The sequence below is a fragment of the Xiphias gladius genome, chromosome 3 (genome assembly GCF_016859285.1).
Source record: "Xiphias gladius isolate SHS-SW01 ecotype Sanya breed wild chromosome 3, ASM1685928v1, whole genome shotgun sequence".
NCBI classification, from domain to species: Eukaryota; Metazoa; Chordata; class Actinopteri; order Istiophoriformes; family Xiphiidae; genus Xiphias; species Xiphias gladius.
The window spans coordinates 7660535-7674747 of record NC_053402.1 but is presented as its reverse complement, the minus strand read 5'-3'; the positions used below and the strand labels follow the sequence as shown (position 1 = coordinate 7674747).

At 39.7% G+C, this 14213-nt stretch overlaps 1 protein-coding gene across 1 annotated transcript in view; it reads left to right on the top strand.

Annotated features, from left to right (window-relative positions):
- Positions 1–14213, top strand: part of LOC120787268 (glutamate receptor ionotropic, NMDA 2B) — a 79674-nt gene that overhangs the window by 42679 nt on the left and 22782 nt on the right. The window contains exons 4-5 of the mRNA XM_040122926.1: positions 31–223; positions 10999–11113. Of these exons, the coding sequence (XP_039978860.1) occupies positions 31–223; positions 10999–11113 (308 nt within the window). The remainder of the gene's footprint in view (positions 1–30; positions 224–10998; positions 11114–14213) is intronic.

The following is a 14213-nucleotide window of genomic DNA, read 5'->3' as shown; positions in this document are numbered from 1 at the left end:
GTCTTTCCTCATCTTGCTTTGTTCATCCAGGTCTGCTCTCCGTGTCTTATGACGAGTGGGACTACGGCCTAGAGGCCCGTGTTCGCGACGGCGTGGCGATCATCACTATGGCAACCTCCACAATGATGATGGACCGCGGACCTCACACCCTGCTGAAGTCTGAGTGCCACGGAGCTCCTGACAAGAAGACCCCTATCTCAGGCAACCCCAACGAAGTGCTCAGGTGAGTGAAGGTGTTGGATTGTCTGGTTTAATGTAGAGGGAAGTTTGAATTCATACGCAGTGTAAAAAGTGTAAAAATTGAATGTTTTTTTTACAAAGAAATGGTGACATGACAAAGTGGCAATTACTGTATCAATTTTAAACTCATACATTTTATGATACAGTAGAATATGAGCTGATAGATACATGATGGACAATTGGTAGACAGTGTACCAAGAACTCTGTCTAGAGATTAACAACATGTCCCAGCTTATTTACACATTGAAGTGGCTTTTTATTTAATTTTATTATTTGGTTAAAAGGGTACACCATTGCTCTAGCAATGCTCTGCCTTAAATTTTTGGCATTAGAGGCAGATATGTCCTGATATTGGGTTGAGCTCCAAAAATTGCTGGAGCCTACATTTCCCATAAGGCAACTCAATAATGACTTTTATTACACCCCCTTTCTGTTAATGCTGTCTTCAATCATACCCTTTCAAAAGGGCTGCATTTTATAGGAGCCTTTAAAATGTGACTGACAACCTGTTATTGTTTTGTGTTTGTCTACAATTAATTATGCAATGTATGGAATTCAAACAATCAGTTTTGGAAATCAAACAAACTTAGTAAAAAAACAAACAAACAAAAAAAAAAACTTACTTTTAGCCCTAAGCAATCCAGCAAAAATTCCATGAAAACTAGCTCTGTGGTGTTCAATATAAAATACAGTGTAGAGGCCCTGCGTCTAAGCAGTGCAGCAGTCGTTTACAATTACAGTAATGTCTCCAAATGAATGTGGCCATGATTTATGGATGTAAAAATGCTAGACGCAGCCTTTAAAAGTACACAGGTTCAGGTGGTGTTATATCACCAGAACCATGGATACAGCAGATGCTGGCACAAACACATAGACATACACACACTGACACGCACAAACATATTCACCTTCATCCCCTGCATACTGTGATCATCCTCCCCCCATTTAATAATACCCTACACACACACAAACACCCCCTTCATATGCCCCTTCCTTAGGAAAATCTAACCCCACCCCCCCAGCTGTCTGTCTCAGCAGCAGGCCTTTTGAACTGGTTGTGAAGCGCAGCGTTCGGCGGCGCTTTGCAATGCACGCTGCCTAATTGGTCCCAATGGCGTTTCAGTCGACGAACACTAGCCCCTGTCGTGCTGTGCTCCAGAGCTCAGCACAGTGTTATACTCAGGGGCTGTTTCACCCCTCTGCCACTCTGAGTGTCTACTATAGAAGTATGTGTGTTTTTGTTGTGGTAAAGAGCAACATTCAGTGAAGGCCAGATGTGTTTATGTACAGGTACAACAGAGTTTGTGTGTATTTGTGTTTGCTAAGGAGATTGTCAGTCATCTTTTAGGACACCAGTCTAGGACACCACTAGTTTTTCCAACTCATTGTTCAGGGACACGCTGTTTACAAAAGTAGCTGTATGGTGGCTAACGTAAGGCTTGCGTACGCACACAAAGTATTACACACATTAGTACTAATACTAACACACACACACACACACACACACACACACACACACACACACACACACACACACACACACACACACACACACACACACACACTTGTACTGTATTTACATGCAGATAGACACAGTCTCTGCTTGATCTGCTGTCTACCTTTTTGACTCCTCCCACAAATTCAGTGCTGATTACAGACACACATTAGTCAAGAAATACTAGTTTTAACATTCACACTCATACAGCAGGTGGAGAATACAGAAGCTTACTGTGAAAACACATGCTCACCTTTTTGGATTGCACTGCATATTAGGGGTTTGGATCATTTTTCTGCTCATGCTCCAACTGCATCCTGCACTAAGGCAGCAAAGCTTTGTTGTCCGTTCCAGAAAACTCCTTAGATGTCATTTCAACCCCTGTCTGCTTGTTCACTCCTTTCTGAAGTTTTGCATTTGTTTCACCACTGCTTACTGTTTTGAGATAACAGTGGAGTTTATGGCAGCTGCTGTTGCCCCAGAATACAATTCCCCTGATCTGTTTGTGTTTGCCTTGCTGTGTTCTACTGTACACTGCTCTGTTCTTCTCAACTCTACTGTGGTCTTTACTGCCTGTGCTGCTCTCTGCTCTCTACTTTACTCCATCACGTTCTGCTCTGTCCTCTCTCACCCTTTAGTCTGCTCCTTTGTTCTACCCCTTTTATACATCTTCTCTTCTCTGTTTTGTTCCACATTATTCTCTTTTGTCAATCGCTGTTCTGCTCTGTTTTATCTGCTCACACCTTCTTCTCTTCTCCTCTGTCCTCTCATCTCCTCTCCACTGTTCTGCTCCTCCCCAACCGATGTCTGTGCTCTAGACCTGCAGTTTTATAATCAACTTAGCTGTGTTGTTGATTAGATCAGTTGCAAGCGCTGCTAAGATCCTTCGCCCTTCGCTGCCTTAACTAAATTTGTTTGATGATAACCTTTGTCTTCAAGTGTTCAATCAAGAGATTAGCATTTGGCTTATAGTCTATATACTGGAAACTGAATGAATGGCTGGTTGCCTGGCTTGCTGGCTGCTTGGACGGATGCCCTGCTGCCTGGTTGGTTCACTACTAAGTGAATCAGTGAATGATTAGATGAAGCATGGGGTAGAAAGGGAAGTGACTCAATCAGAAGGCTCTCTCGTAGGGTGGGTGGGAAATTCATTGTCACTCTCCAAAGAATTCAAACAGAGCCTCAGTCTCTAAAGCTTAGTTTTTGCTGTGAAATATTAGTCTGAAAAACATCCATGAAAATCAGTTGAGCCCGTCAACTGGATGTAAGGCTAAAACTATGTGGACCGGTTTAGAGCATTGGTCCCCAACCTTTTTTTTGTAAAATGTATCCCCAAAGCCCCATCACTGACACCACCAGTCATTTTCCAAATATGTTTAGTTGAACTAATTTTAAACTGGATATAATTGAACTATCAATCATACACAAGCAGAGGTAATAGTGGATTTTTTGATATTTTTTCACATAACTGAACTTTCAGTTTTCATTTATACAAATACCACTCAACATGGCAAAAGCTGGACATTCCAACTATTTAACAATTATTTTTAGCTATTTCAACCATTTATCTGTTTAGCTAACTATTTCAATCGTTTATTCATTACTTTTAATTCATCTATCTATATTCATCTATCACTTTTAGTTATGTTTCAACTGTTTATACTTTTAGCTAAATATGTTGACCATTTATCTATTACTTTAAGGTAACTATTTCAACTCATGTAGTTGCTTGGTAGCTACTTTCCACACACTATTAATTGTGTTGACTCAATATGTGGATGTATTTAAAAAAAAAACCCATAAGTTCTTTCCAGTCTTTTCACATACACCCTGGCGACTGCAGAAAAACCCCCAGGGAGCAAATTCCCCTGGTTGGGAATCACTGATTTAGAGAGACTTTCCGCCTCTCAAAAACTCACCAACTCATCAAGAACAACTTAAACTAGATTTAGGATGAGTACGACACAGGAACTGCTGGGCCTATTTCTTGGTTCAGATTTATTCCGGGACAGATTTCTATGAGAGTATTCTATGAGTTTTTCCAGAACCGCTGCCATATTTGAAAACTTGACACTGAAAATTCATATTGAAAATCTCAAGCAGCACAGCAAATGGTGAAGGAAAGACGGAAGGAAGGGAGAGACTGAAGCACACTGAACAAAGCAAAATTCTTCGGACAGCTTTGGGACACTACAGCTGTGTATCCCAGTCTGATACTTAATTCTCATAGGGATTGTGACTATTGGAAATGATGACACATCAATTTGAATTTTTTTAATCCTAACTAACTCAAGCTTGTGGATTACAAAGCACTTAGGTCAGTATGGGATGACAATATGTAAATCCTATCTAGTTGACATTTCAGTCTACTGTTGAATGATGAAGGATCGCTGTATGGTCATGGTCATCCACTTGACTTTCTAAGCCATACAATATGTTGATCCTCTCTGCTTAGCACTTCCTTGTCCAGCCTTTAATACTTCATTTTGAGTCACAAGAGAAGGACATGTCATTCCACTAAGTAAATTAAGTCCACTGTAGCCAGCACTGTGACATTCCAGCTAATGCTACAGTATGAGCCTGACAAGTGAAGATAACAGAAAGAGGAAGAAGAGACCAAAGCACAGAGCGTGAAAGAAAGAGTGAGGGAGAGATAGAAAGAGACCATTGGTGAGCAATACACAGCAGTGTGAGAATCATGAGTTTGACAACAGTGGCCCTGACCTTGCCAGGCGTGGACAGGTTCCAAATGAGCTTGGAGTTGGAAAGGTGTCAAGTCCTTTTAAGCTCTGTGGACATTTTTGAACTTCTGTTGCCTCAGTGAGGCTTTCAATAGAGTGTAAATTTGTTTGTGCGTTTGCGTGTGCGTGCAGAAGCAGCATTTTGACCCCATTGAGTGGAGGGATGAGTTTATGCCAGCTTGATGGACAATGTGTCCACCTGGGTGTTTGTGTGACTGTGTATGCATTTCAAGCTATTTCAGACTGAGTATACAAAGGCCATTTGAGTGTTTATGTATGGGGCAGGCCAGTGGGAGATGTTAAAAAGGTACCTGTTTGTGATGGGGCTTGATTTGAACTAGGTCAGGACGCTCCTGCTCTGTCTATCCTGTTTCTTCCATGTCCCCCAGCTCCATTTTAATTGTTGCATCAAATCTCTTTGTATTATTATTATTATTATTATTATTATTATTATTATTATTATTATCAGCAGCAGCAGCAGCATTTGTATCAGCTCAAAGCATCTGGATCTCCATAAGACCTTCAGAAACCAAAACTTGGTACATTCAAAAAGTTACCCACAACTCAAAATTCACAGCTGACCTCACGATGCTGCTAGAGTAACAATTTTTACTTTTTTTTTGGCCATTTTGAATTATGTCCCAAACTTTTAAAAGTTTTCAGTGCCTTCAAATGTCATTTAGTCTTGAACAAATTTCACACAAAAATTTTGGACTGAGAGGCACAAAAGTTATTACTTTCTATTATGACACCATTCCATTTTAAAATTATACATTTAAAAAGCTGTGTTGTTAAGGTCTATTTTGCATAGATGTTCATAGATCAAAATAGGTGTACGCTATCATAAAAAAGGTTTGGTTTGAACTTTTTTTAGGCAGTCTTGGGACACTATGGGTCAAGGGGTACCAAAACTGTAAAAATATTAACATCTTATCTGAAATTAATACGACGTGATCTATGGTTATGTCTTTGACACACTGGTAACCACAAGTAAGAGGACTCAAATGCACAATTTAGGACACAGTTCAGGGTTCCACAAAAACCAAAGTCTTTACTTGAAAACACATTGGTACAGAGGCAGGCAGAACAAGGCAGGGAAAAAAATCCTAAAAGGGCTGGGCAAAAGACGAGGTCAAGACTAGGCTATGAACAAACAAAAACCAGGAATACTTACACTAGGAGTTGGAATACCTTTCACAATGAACGAAGACTAACTGGCACAGAGGGAAAGGAGCACAGAGACTAAATACACTAGGAAAGGGGAGACAACTGGATACAAATCAGGGGCTGGGCAGACAATCACAAAGGAAGGAAACACACGAGGGCAGGAAGTGGGGATCTGAAATGAGAAGAAGAGTAAGTGACACCAAAATAAAACAGGAAACACTAAAATAAATGACAGAACTAAGAGAAACATGACCTAAGCAGCAGAGCAGAGAACTTCAAAAATTTGTCAAAAATCACCAGAAGGGGCGTGGAGACTTTTTGCAACACATCTTGCAATATGTGACAAAACTTTGCTTCACTGCAACCAATGGTAAATTACAAAGTCCATCATTCTACTATTTTAAAAATTTGCATAATCAATTAACTCTCAAAACATAAAGTATTTAATAAATAATATCAGAATTGAGTCACAGATTGTTGAGAGTCTGAAGATGAACCACAAGGTTCTGGATTCAAATCCAGAGGGGAACTTGTGCTAGTGGTCACTCCTCCACTCTGTCCCTTGGCTTTTGCTCCTGCCGACTGGGTGTTAAAGACATAAGAGGCTGCATTGAGTTAATTAGTCGATGAGATTAGTTATTAGTAATACTAATTAGTAATTAGTAATGCTAACTAATACTAATGTTTACCACTAACTACTAACTAATACTACCTAATGTTCATTGTCCATTGCTATCATGCAAGCTGTGTTGTCCTGATGGTCTAGTGATATAGACACATGCCATGTGACAGCAAGGCCACTGGTTCAAATCCAGATTGGCAACTTGTGTGTGCGTCTTCCAGTTGTGGTCTGTTTTACATATTGACTCTTGTTGTATTATGCATATACTGTATGTCAAAAAATGTGCTTGGACCCCTTATCACTGCGGCTATATTTTTACATTCCCTTAATTCATTCTTCTGTAGGAGATTATAATTTTTATTCTGATTAGATACATTTGTTTTTTAAGGCTTATGAAGTTTTATTCCAAAATTCTCAGAAATTAAAAAAACAGGAGAAGAATAGGTGTTTTATCCATTATCTCTGAAATGTTGAGAGTCCAATCTTTTCTAGGGCTACAATTTTAAATTAATTTCATGATAATTAGTTTTAATTATGTGCTGTCCGTCATTTGTCAAAAGTAAATCAAATCAAAACCACTTATGTAGTGCCATTTGCTACCTCCCCTTCTTTCTGTACCTCTGTTCCTGTCTTGTCCTCTCTCTGTTTTCTTCCATTAGCACAATTTAGTGCACTGTTTACACATTCAGTTCCCAAGCCCGAATACACACATGGATACCACAAGATGCATACATGTGCAAACACATGCATGCACAAAAAATTCACACCTCCCCCCACATCTATGCTGTATACCCCAAGTGTGCATGCAGCAAAGCTATAGTATGTTTGTCTGCATCGACTGCACGGTGCCATCTGGGGCATGTTATCATTCTCCATATAGATTCCTCCTCTACAAATCCAATAAGTACATTGCACCGCAGTAATTGCTAAGGAGTTTAATTCATGACTAATTCATGTCAGGGTTAATTTATTAAAAATGACTCATCAATATTTCACACAACTCCTCCATTATTAAAACAAGAACATGTGCTAAAGAGTATCTGTGTCAGGCCGTGGAGTTAGCATGGCGAGTGTTTTTCCGTGCCCGTGTATGTGTATGCGTCTGGCACTGTGTTGTTCTTATTTACATTAGCATGAATCTTCCTCAAATAAAACTAGGAATGATAGAGTCACTGGAATGTCTTTAATGCTGCACAAATATGAGGTAGTGAATGAAGAGGATAGTGTTACTATAGATTCGATCGGAGCACTGCCTGTCGGAGTCTAGTCAGTGTCACTCGCTTTCGTTCACCAGGTAGAGACAGCTGCTGCTGCTGTTTGAATTTTAATTCATCTGCTGTACAGTACAGCTGAGATACTCTCCTCTAGCTTGAGCTGGAAACTAACGGGTGCAACAGGATATCAAAACAGAGGGTTTAGTACGTGTGTGGATGTGTGCTTCTGTCTTATCATGCTTTTCACACACGGTATATGCGTAGCATTACTACCATGCATGTTACTTAATGTTATCTCATGGAACATACAGAGGGGGGGGTATAGATTTTTGTCTACATGTGTATTTGTGTCTCTGGCATGGCAAGGGAGGCAGTGAAGGTGTCTGTCTGTCATCCAGCATTGAGCAAGACACTTAACACCCTGCTGCCCCAGTGGAGCTGCTCAGTGGTCCATAAGAGGACTGACTGTGGAGCTTCCAGATGTGGATAAACTGTATATACCTCTGTGAGTGTGAATGGTGAGTAAACCCTCACTGTTTAGGTGGGTGTTGACACATGTTTGTTCAGTTTTATTGGTCAGATACAGGAGATTCAGCAGAGGTGACAGAATGGAGAGGAGACATGGAGAAGTACCTTCTCTGTAACCGCAGTAGTCCCAGTGTGATGACAGAAGAGGAAAGGAAGCTTTGCAGTCTAGTAGTAATATGTCCCATTCGCCCCCTCTTTTTCTTTGAATCCCACCTCTCTCTCTCTATCTCTCTCTGTCTCGGTCTCTCCCACCCTCTGCAAGATTACCGTTACCATAGTAACGCAACAGATTGACTTGGAAATCACAGTGGTAGTGGGTGCCATGGCAACACACATATGCTTGTGTTTCGCTCTGCTACTGCTGTCAACGTGTGTAGGATGTGCATACACACACACACACACACATGCACACACACACACACACACACACACACACACACACACGTAGACACACAAAGGCCCCACACTGTAGCATGTAACAATAGCTTGTTCAGTAAAGATTAAAGGGGGCACAGCTTCAAGTCATTTTGTAAATGGCTTATGATTTATGCAGCAGATTTTGTGCACTTTGTATCAATGCCAAGGCTCCACAGGAAGGGGCTGTTAGCTGGACACATGGGGCTTCATGAGACGGTATGATGCTGGATGATTCTGCTCATTACAGCCCATTGAAAATATCAATATTTAATAAAGGAAATAGAATGAGGAAGCTGGCATTAGTAAGTAATTGCTGGATTATCACATAAATCACTCCATTCTGTACATAGGACTTGCCTAGATCACTAAATTGACAGATACATAGATACATAGAAACACAAAAAAACATGACTTAATTTAGACTGTTATATTTTTGAGAGGCTTTCCATCAGGGTCAAGCTTCCTGATCAGCTGTGATCTGTTCCAGCAAACGTCTGACAGGGTTAAAGGTAAAACAATTTGAGTGCAGCAGAGAGGTTGTGTGTAATGTTGAAGTAGAGCTGCAGTGAGGTTGAGCTTCTTCTCTCTCTCTGGAGAAAAAACAACAGCTCAAAACAAACAGATTTTGATGGTGATCATATGTCCTGATACATGACCCAGTCCTGTTATTACAGACCCCATCAACACCAAGCCAATGATTCACACACACAGCCACACACACATACACACAATTACTCTTGTCATTTATTTATTAATTTACATATATATGGTGTGCACGGTTTTGAGACAGTGTTTCCATGGAAACAGTCACACAGAGAAAGAGAGAGAGAGAGAGAGAGGGAGATGGAAGGAGAGAGAGCAAAGTGTGAGGGAGTGAAAGAGAGATGTGTGTGTGGTGGTGGTGGTGGTGTTGAGGGGGGGGTGACAGTGAAGTGATCTGAGTTCACATGACATAAACATTCCTGTTCTCATATACACACACTTACACACTCTCATGCGTGTGTGGGAGTGTGTACGTCTGTTGTGTTTAGTTGAAGGGAGGTGAAATGATTTCACCTGACAGAAACAATGCTGCTTTCTCTTGGTTTCTCCATCTCCGCCACACAAACACAGCGACTGAAGTAGACACACAGAGCCAGACACAAACACAGTTACGCACACATACGCACACCAACATACAGTGATCTGACAAGCTGCTATTTGTATATTATATAGTACTTTTATTACATTTGATGCCAGATACAAACTGCATTGCTCATTTTTGTGCCTCCTTTCTCCTTCCCTCTCTCCAGATCTCGCTTTATTGTTTAGCAATGGGAAACTGGTCAATATATCTGTTGGTCAATTTATCTTTTAGATAATGTAACCAAACTTTCAACAGTTTTAACAATTTTTTTTTAACTGGTGATCAATGTGTCCGGTTAGATCATTTGTTCTACTGCATCATTCTACCTGAGTCATAATGACAGCATGGCGTAAGACTTTTGCCAGCAGCCAAAATAGGTTAATTTTTTTGTATGTAACCAAATCTTTTTAAGTAATTTTGAAGAATTCTGAAAAAAGCTGTTTCATTTCCAACAAAAAAACAACAACGTCATATGATTATAGAAACTCAAATACTGTCCAAACATGATTCCAAATTCAAGATTCAGGTAACACTTGTGCTTGTAGAAAGGGCACTCGATAACAGATTGAAGGGGGATTTTTTGGGGGGGGGGTTGACATGATGATCGGATCAGGAAAAACCGAAGTATAGAAACATATCTAAAAATGGCCATTTTACAAGAGGTTATCTACTATTTCTGGGTCGGACCGAGTAACTTCCTACAATCTGTTCTGGTTGCTGCTAAAGGCTCCCAGCTAAGAAGAAGTCCAGCATATAACCCCTCCTTAAAACGGTGAATTGACTCTTTTATACTTAGGTTTTTGTATGGAATAAACAAATGAGATATAAGATGTTAATTTGGGATCTTTAAAAGGGCTGGGAGGTGGATTTTGTTCCCAGTGGACAGAGTCAAGCTATCTGTTTCCCCCTGTTTCCAGCCTTTGGCTAAGATAAGCAGCTACTGGCTATAGCTTCATATTTAATGGACAGATATGAGAGTGGTGTCGATCTTCTCATCTAACATTTCCCAAAGTGTCCCAAATCTATTTCTTTAGGGTCACAACAGTAAGGGTGTACACATTGAACCTGTGACATTCGCCACATGGATGATTGGAGAAATCATTTGCTGAAAGTAATTTTCCTCAGGCTCGTCTTAAAATCATTTCCTGCTGTTCTGCTCAGATGTCTGTCTGCAACTGATGACTAATGTACAGTACATTCACCTATTAATGGAAAAGCTGGTTAGACATTAGGTAATAGCTATTTCCTGGCGGTTGATGAATTTTTGTAATGTCAGTGTGTTTTTTCTGGAAGAGTAAGTGCTTAAAAAATAAATTGACATGAAACGAAACTTTAATATTTGGGAAATTGTGAGCTGCCACTGCCAAAGATATTTTTCAGTAAGTGATATACTGTATGCCTCAAAGAGACTCTTTCTCTTTCTCTCTCTTAACTGTTTCCGTCTGCAGGTACCTGATGAATGTGACTTTTGAGGGACGTAATCTGTCGTTCAGTGAGGACGGATACCAGATGCACCCCAAGCTGGTCATCATTCTGCTCAACAAGGAGAGACAGTGGGACAGGGTGAGAGAGAGATATTAGAGAGGGGGAGAGAATGTCCACGTATGTGGGTGTGTCTGTATATGTATATTCACGTTGCTGGTCATAAAACAGTCGTGCATGGCCTTTACATTCCAATGAAAACCGCATTGCCCTCTGGTCTTAACAGTTAAATAATGTGTTTAAGAGTCAATGACAAAGTGGTAGCAATGCCAGGGAGTTAGCTGTATTCTGTAAGTACAGTGCCTGATTGGTCCTCAAGTATTTGTCTGTGTCTTTCCATCTGTATCTCTTATCAACTGATTTTCACTTTTTAAGCATTTTAAGCCTTAAGCTTTATAGGCGCTACTCTGATTAGATATTATCAACTAGGCAAAGGTGCCTTTGAGCAATATACTGCAGCAAAGACTCCTAAGTGGTGATTTACTAAGAATGCCACAGGAGTCCACAGCTTTCATTTTAAATGTTTGGTGAACTATTTCATGTTAAACATTATTTATGTAGTATTTTTTCAAAATCATATTTTACTTTGGAGGCTTTTGTCTAACAGAAAACTCCAGAAAATATCAAAGGGTTTTTTTTTCTAACTCATTTGACCACAAAGAGATCCTGTCAGAGTGAACATGGAGCAAATAAAGTAAAAAATGTATTCCGTGGCCACATGATATAGTGTACGTTTAGGTGTTCATCTTAATGTACTGCATCATCATACTTTACATATGTTACTGTAAGGCTACAGCTAAAATAGATGCTTTATAAGATATAACTATCTGTTAGGAAAAGTAAAATATGCATGTCATGCATGTTGTGGTTGGGTTTTCTGAAATTGCCACTATTTGACTTTTAGAATACAGCGTATAGGCTGTAGTGTTGACAAGGGGCAAAGCAGTTATCAAAATTTTTGTAGTTCAATGAGACTCTGAAAAGTTACTGTCGCAAGACTTCAGGTTCAAATGACAGCTGAACCATGATGAGCCACTTTTAGTGGCCTCATTTATCAAATCATACATCGAACAAGTTCTCACCTTCATGCAAAAATAACAAAAATAACATATCTTTGTGTACATACAGGCTCATTTATGAAACACCCCCAGAAAGCCAACTATGGACAAATCCCTTTGAAAGTCCTGGTAGCGTTAATGCAGTAGCTAAAGTAGCAAACAAGTACTGTGGCAACAGGCTTATGGACCTGTCTCATTGTATGCGTGTTCCTGAATTGTTACTGGTGTTATTTTATTTTACATTTTGTTCTATCACATTTCCATTGTTTCCACTCTTCATTTGTTGTCATACAGTTAGTTATTACGAGTGAATGCGAATGGACCACGAGTGATGTGGTGTGCACAATTCTCCCTACCATACATAGAGCTAAGCATGAGTGACAACTTGTTAATGCTGTTGCTATCCCCGATTTATTGGATAATGGAAACATTTTGCTCCTTTAACATCTTGTAGCTGAAAATGGTAGAGGCTCTTACAACCAGACTCTTTTAACCCACGCTTCTACAAGTGGCTTCAAAAATAATTAAATAAAGATACAGTCTGGGGTGAAGCAGAAAAAGGATTCACTTTTCCATCGTGGTCAAATAAAGAACTGCAAAAAACAAAATGGACATTGGGCACAGAATCACTTCAGTGTAATTCATTTTTACCAATTTGCTATTAATTTGCTTTTTAATTGTTGCCCCTTTGTTAAAAAGAAAATATACCTGGCTTAGCTAAATCAATTTAAATTAATGGTACAAAAATACGGATGACAATTTTACCCAAAATTATAAAATATACAAAATTAAAAGGGAAGAAAAATTTTTAAAGGGAAAATAAATTATCATTTTTGTTCTCAGAATAATCAGGCCATAAGGAACTATTAAAAAGAAAATGGAAAATGAAAAAGAAAATTGCACATTTAAATGTACAATTGGTATTATGACACTTTCACAATATTAGTATCAACAATATGAACAAAACAACATTTTCAGCTTTTAGTTCTCAGTTTTCCTTTTTGTAGAGTTAAATTATCCTCCATACAAAATGTCACTACAAAAATATCATTAACAAATCCTATGGATCTTTTATATGAAAATGCACGTCATCAGTTATGCTTAAATGGTCAACAATAAAGGTGGTTTATGTATCTGTACAATAGGAATTAGTTAACCTGAATTACATCTGTGTATCAATGAGGGTTTGTAGGTACACGTGGTCAGGAGGGGTTCTAAATGTACACACATTCTCAAGCACAAGAGGAAATTGCTAAATCAAATTCTATGCGTAGAAGTGAGCGTACACACGGTTTAAACACAAAACTGCGCACTTAAACTGAAAAGTTCAGCTGTAAATGACTGTGGCAGTACTTGGCAGCTTCTACATGTCAATGTATATAACTCCATGAATGAAAATCAAACTTTATGTGTAGTCAGTCACCTTTCTCTAAAAAAATGAAGGTTAAAAAATGCAAAAAATAGATACAAATTGGATGGCAGAGAAGGTGGTAGTGCAGATTGGGCAAGAGTAATCCTGAGTCAAACTCTGAACCAACAACCTTATATTAACCTGATGCACCTCACCACCTGCAAAGTCACCAGCATACATCTGTGTTTCCTGATGCTCCCTCTCCATTGTATCTGTGTCCTGCAGTGTGACTCCTTTAACTCTCCCTATTCGTTGTTCTTAGTATTTCTCTCTTTCTTCTGCCTCTCTAATCTATATTCTGTCCTCTGATCAGAGAAGAAGGTGAATCACTCCCCTTCTGTCTCCCTTTTCTCTCTTTCTTCCCTAGCAGCCTGCAATACCCCTCCTCCTCCATCTCTCTCCTCCTCCTCCTCTCGCTCCCTCACTCATGTTTAATTCTTTGCTTGACTTCCAGCTGAACCACTTTTCTTGGATTCTAATGAGTTCCAGCTCCTACAACAGTCCTTCCACCGCACCTTTGAAGCAGTGTGAAGACTCTGTAGTGTCCAATCCCGTTTACTCCCCTCCAGGCTGATTTTAACCCCTTTCTCTCCACCTCCCTCCCAACTTTCCCTCTCTCTTTCTCTCTGCATCCTTGTCTGTCTCTATCTCTTACTTACTCTGTGCAGACAGAAGAAGGCTGCATTGTGCCCGAGGGATACAAAGGCTCAGC